Genomic DNA, 4,822 nt, shown 5'->3' with positions numbered 1-4,822 from the left:
CTCTCCCCTTCCCCCTCCTTCCCTGTGATTTTATAGGTCCGGCTCCCAGTCAGGAACTTTCTCTACCAATTACAGGCTAGCATCTTCTCTCCAGAGATTTGCCTGGAGCCCAGAGAGTCAAAGGGTCTCAAGCCCAGGTCTTTCAAGGCCAGCTCTCTATCTACTACCACATACTGACCTTTATCATTAGATTAAAAAGTTTTATCAATACCCTGGTGTAATGGCGGGAGGAGCAGCCTTGGAGTCAGGAAGCCCTGGGTTCAAGTACTGTTGCTGACACGTTAGCCACGTGACTGTGGTCCAAACACATAGCCCAGAGTGCCACAGGCTGCTTGCTCCCTAAGATAATCAATTACAGCATTGTAATTTGGCGTGCCAGAAACTGGTGAAATAAAGGGTCTAAGGCAAATTCCCAAAGTTGATATCTTTTTTCTTGCATCACAGTCTTTTCCCATTGTCCATCTCCCTACATTTAACTGCCTCTCGTAGCCCCCGAAAAATGCAGATGTTCAAAACCAAGGGGCAGGGTGGCTTCATCTGGCAACAGATGCAACATTCAGTCCTCATAGCCCCCCTTTCTCTAGTACAAGGCTCCAACTCCTGACCTTTCACTTGCAACTAACCCCACTTCTCCAACCCTACATCTTCCATCCCCACCCTCCACCTCTTCTCCCTTCTTCAAATTCCCAGCCCTAATATTTACCTCCTCCCCCCTTTCTCCTGACCACTGTCGGAGCTATGGGTCCATGCTGCCACCTGGTGGACAAGATACGTAAGGCAGCCTCTCCTTCCTGACCTTTTCAATGACAGAGCCAGAGAGAAACTCAGAAGGGATAGATAGATAGATAGAGAGAGATATAGAATTCAGAGCAAGGAGAGTGATGGAGGGGGAGACACCCAATCTGACAAAAAGACACGGGAATGGGGAGGCAGGCATGCTTTGGGAGACAATTTGATACAAATCAGCATTTATCGAACGCCGATTGTGTGCACGAAACGCTTTGCTGGGTCCTAGAGGGCATATTTGAACATATGAAGGACCTGAGATTCTGTTCGTGTGAGTTCTTCCGGACCCAATCAGCAGCAAGACTCCTGTGCCTCCCTAAATGCCTCTTTTTTTGCCCAAAACTTCATCATCCTGTGGCCAGGCTGGTCCCTGGATGACATAAGCAGTCCCCCCATCAGAACCTTTCCAGGTTTCCAGGTAGGACCTGTCAGAGCTTGATCTGTACTGGCATGACCTCCAAGAGTTTATGGTTACATCCATGCCACCATTAGGTGTCAGGGGGAGATTCGAGGTAATATGGGGGGATAGAGGGGTTGGATACAAAGCTTTAATGAGACAAGATCTTGCACTCTCACAGAGTGAGTGCAGTTAGGTAGTACAGTGAATAGAGCACTGGCCTTGGAGTCAGGAGGATCTGAGTTCAAATCTGGCCTCAGACAGCTGTGTGACCCTGGGCAAGTCACTTAACCTGACCGCCTCCCCCCAAAATCTAATAGATATGACACAGATACAGATAAACAATTATAGTGTGAGGTACAACTTAAAATGCATAAGAGAGGGTCAGGCAAAGTTCTGAAGGAGGCCTAAGATGGGTAAAGGGTCTTTATTGAGAATATCAGGCAAGGTTCTGTGGACAGCATGGCTTTGGAGCTGGTTTTTGAAGGATGGGTTGACAGAGATGCAAGGATACTGTGAGTGGGAGGCAGAAAGCTGGAAAGATAGAAACAGTGCCCCGGTTTCCTCATCTATAAAATAAGATTTGCCTAGATGACTTCTAAGGACCCCTTTCATCCTGTGATGTGAAGAGAGTCACACAACCGCAGGAAAAAATTGAGGAATAAGAGATCTTTCTCCCTACCCCCAGCAGCCCCTGAGCTTATGGGGTAGGAGAATAGCGATGGTCCTGACCTTTCTCTTCTCCTGCAGTGGGAACATCAACCAGTCAGCCTGCAGTGCAAGGCTGTATACAAGGTCCTGAAGATGCCGTATCGGATCCCTCCTCGACAGCTGCCCCAGAAGGAGCTCCAGGCAAGTCAGGGACCCACAGAAGCTGGGAAGCACAGAGAGGAGGGCCTGACTTGTGGCAGCCAGGCCTAGGGCCCAGGCCAGGGCTTTGAAGGCCAGAGATCCTGGAGCCCCCCTGAGACCCTTTTCTTCTCTCCTCCAGGTGGCGACTGCAGTACAGTGGACCAAGGCAGAAGGCAACCAGGGGGTCCCACTATGGATCATCATCCTTGCTGTGCTTCTCGGCCTCCTGCTCCTCGGCCTCCTCATCTATGTCCTCTACAAGGTCAGCAGCAAGCCCACACAGATTCCCTCTGCCCCCCAGGCAGAACCTCCCAGCCCTCCAGCAATAATCTAACAGGCCTAATCATGACTCCCTCATAACAACTGTGCCTGCATCCTCTGTGGGGGCCACAGCCACACCTTCAGCCTCATCTGGAAGAAACCAGTGAAGAGGGCATTAGCTTTGAAGTAGGGTCTTGGATTCCAATCCTGGCTGTGACTTGAGGAGTAGAGGCCCTAATACATTAAGTGACTTATTGTGTAGCAAGTCTTGGAGCCAGGATTTGAATCCAAGACCCTACTTCTGGACAGATGGCTGCTGAAGTCCCTTCTGGCCTTCCGTCTACGATTGCCAACAGTGTGAGACTATCCAGAGGGCTTATGGTTTATGTACCTGATAATCACCAAAGAGCTCAGGCGCTCTGTCTTAGAGTCCTGGGATTTGCTCAGTTTACACAGAACATATAGGGAGTCACCGACCCCTTGGTGGGGACTCCTTCGGAAGGGAGGGTGGGCCAAGGGACTGGAGATTGGGAACAGGGCACAGGTCAACACTCACAAAATAAGGATCAGGGAGTATGGCCAGAATCTCACCACTTTTGGTGGCTGTCTCCTCCTTTCCCTCTGTGCATGAGATAACTCTGCTAACTTTCTTTTTTTTTTTTTTTTTTTTTTTTTTTTTAAGCAATCAGGGTTAAGTAACTTGCTCAAGGTTACACGTCCAGTTATTTCTGGGTGTGGTGATGAGTGTCTGAGCCCGGGATTTGATCTCCAGGTCGTCCCAACACTGGAGCTGGCGCTCTTACTCGCTGAGCCACCTGGCCGCCCCCAAGCAATTAGGGTTAAGTAACTTGCTCAAGGTTACACGGCCAGGTGTTTCTGGGTGATTGCTAAGTGTCTGAGCCCGGGATTCGATCTCCAGGTCTATCGCAACACTGGAGCCGGTGCTCTTACTCGCTGTGCTACCTGGCCGCCCCCTCTGCTAACTTTCAAGACACCAAGGAGAGCTCCCCACCTAGATAACCCAAGCAAGAAGAGGCAGAGTCATGCTGAAGGGATCCTGGGGGATTGAATTCATTGCTTTCAGTCTCTCAGAGATCTCTCCCTAGGACCCAGCTATCCTGTCCCCCAGCCTCAGAGAGCTACTATGACCCCCCTCCCCCCATACACTCATACACTTACAAGGCCATCTCATCTTCACAATCTTCATTATAGGCTCTCAACTCTCCTTACCCCATGCCCTCCATTCCACCCAGGCTGATGGGACCCTTCCTCACTTTTACAGGGCAGCATTCTGGAGTCAGTAGGGGGAGAACCTAAGGGTACTAGGGGGATGCATTGCAGAGAGGGCCAGGAGGAAGATGGCTAGATTCTCACTTCTTTTTCCTTACATGTCCCCAGCTCGGATTCTTCAAACGTTCCCTCCCATACGGCACCGCCATGGAGAAGGCTCAACTCAAGCCCCCCGCCACCTCGGATGCCTGAGACCTCCCCCCCACCACCTCAAAGGCCTGAGACCTCCCTGCCCCGGACTCCTTATCCCAAAGGCCCTGTCCCTCCTCAGCTGACTGGGGCAGGGGAAGGGAGTAGGTGTTTCCTAAAGGTGCTTAGGGTCAGGGAGGGGGGAATGTGGTCTTCCCCCACCCCGGCTCACAGACATACTTGAAAAGTCAGAGCTGGGGGTGGGAAAGCAGGGGACCCTCTCCCCAATGCACTGTGAAAGACCCAGATTATGGGGACAGACATAGGACCCAGCAACCCCGGCCCCTTGGAGACTTGAGACAGAAAGGAAACGGCTACAGAACCAGAGCTGGGAAATCCGATGCCAGATTCCTTGAGGACCAGCTATAATTCTCCAGCTTTAAGTCCCCTAACAGGGGAGTCCTGTCCTTAGCCTTGTGAGAGACCCTAGGGCCAGAGAATCTTCTGGCCTGCAAACCTGGAACTCTGTGGAAGGTGAATGCTCTGGGCCCTCTGGAGCCAGCCCCAGCCCTGGGTAAAGAAGGAACACAGACCTAGGAGGGCGAGCCCAGGGGCTGATTTAGAAACAGGATGGCCCATTCTGTGGACTCAGCACCCAGCTCGAAATGGAGCCAGAATTCAGATGAAGACGGATCTCCAAAGTGGTCTGGCACTGACTTAGAACCCAGGGATTTCTAGGCCTACTTGAGGATTCCAGCCAGGCTAGGACTCCAGGTTAGACTGATGTAGCAGCTCACCTGGGGGCAAGTCCAGGACCTGACTCAGGAGAAGTTGGAATCCCAGGAAGCCCAGGGCCCTGGTGAGAACTCCAATTGAGGCAGCTGCCAATCTGGAACTTGGATTTGGCCTCATCCCAGGGCCTAGGAGCAAGAGGGCTGGCCTGCCTGCCCCGGGCCAGGCAGCAGTTCTCCAAGCAAGAGTGTTCTTCCAGCTGTAATAATGCTGCCTCCTACCCTTCCCTGCCCCTCTTCCTGGCCCTGGGGATATTCGGGGACTTATTTAAACTCTGTTGCAAGTGCAATAAACTTGGCTAGGGGCCACCACTGA

General features: G+C 51.8%; 1 protein-coding gene across 1 annotated transcript in view; it reads left to right on the top strand.

Annotated features, from left to right (window-relative positions):
• The window catches only part of ITGA5 (integrin subunit alpha 5), a 33,074-nt gene extending 28,252 nt beyond the window's left edge, over nucleotides 1-4,822 (top strand). Inside the window, exons 28-30 of the mRNA XM_069101299.1 lie at nucleotides 1,934-2,035; nucleotides 2,175-2,297; nucleotides 3,695-4,822. Of these exons, the coding sequence (XP_068957400.1) occupies nucleotides 1,934-2,035; nucleotides 2,175-2,297; nucleotides 3,695-3,778 (309 nt within the window). The 3' untranslated portion in view covers nucleotides 3,779-4,822. The remainder of the gene's footprint in view (nucleotides 1-1,933; nucleotides 2,036-2,174; nucleotides 2,298-3,694) is intronic.

The sequence above is a fragment of the Petaurus breviceps genome, unplaced genomic scaffold (genome assembly GCF_028583685.1).
Source record: "Petaurus breviceps papuanus isolate PSGF00001 unplaced genomic scaffold, PetGlider_PUasm1.0 454, whole genome shotgun sequence".
Lineage (NCBI taxonomy): Eukaryota > Metazoa > Chordata > Mammalia > Diprotodontia > Petauridae > Petaurus > Petaurus breviceps.
The sequence above is the reverse complement of the archived record's forward strand: the minus strand, read 5'-3'. Positions and strand labels throughout refer to the sequence as shown.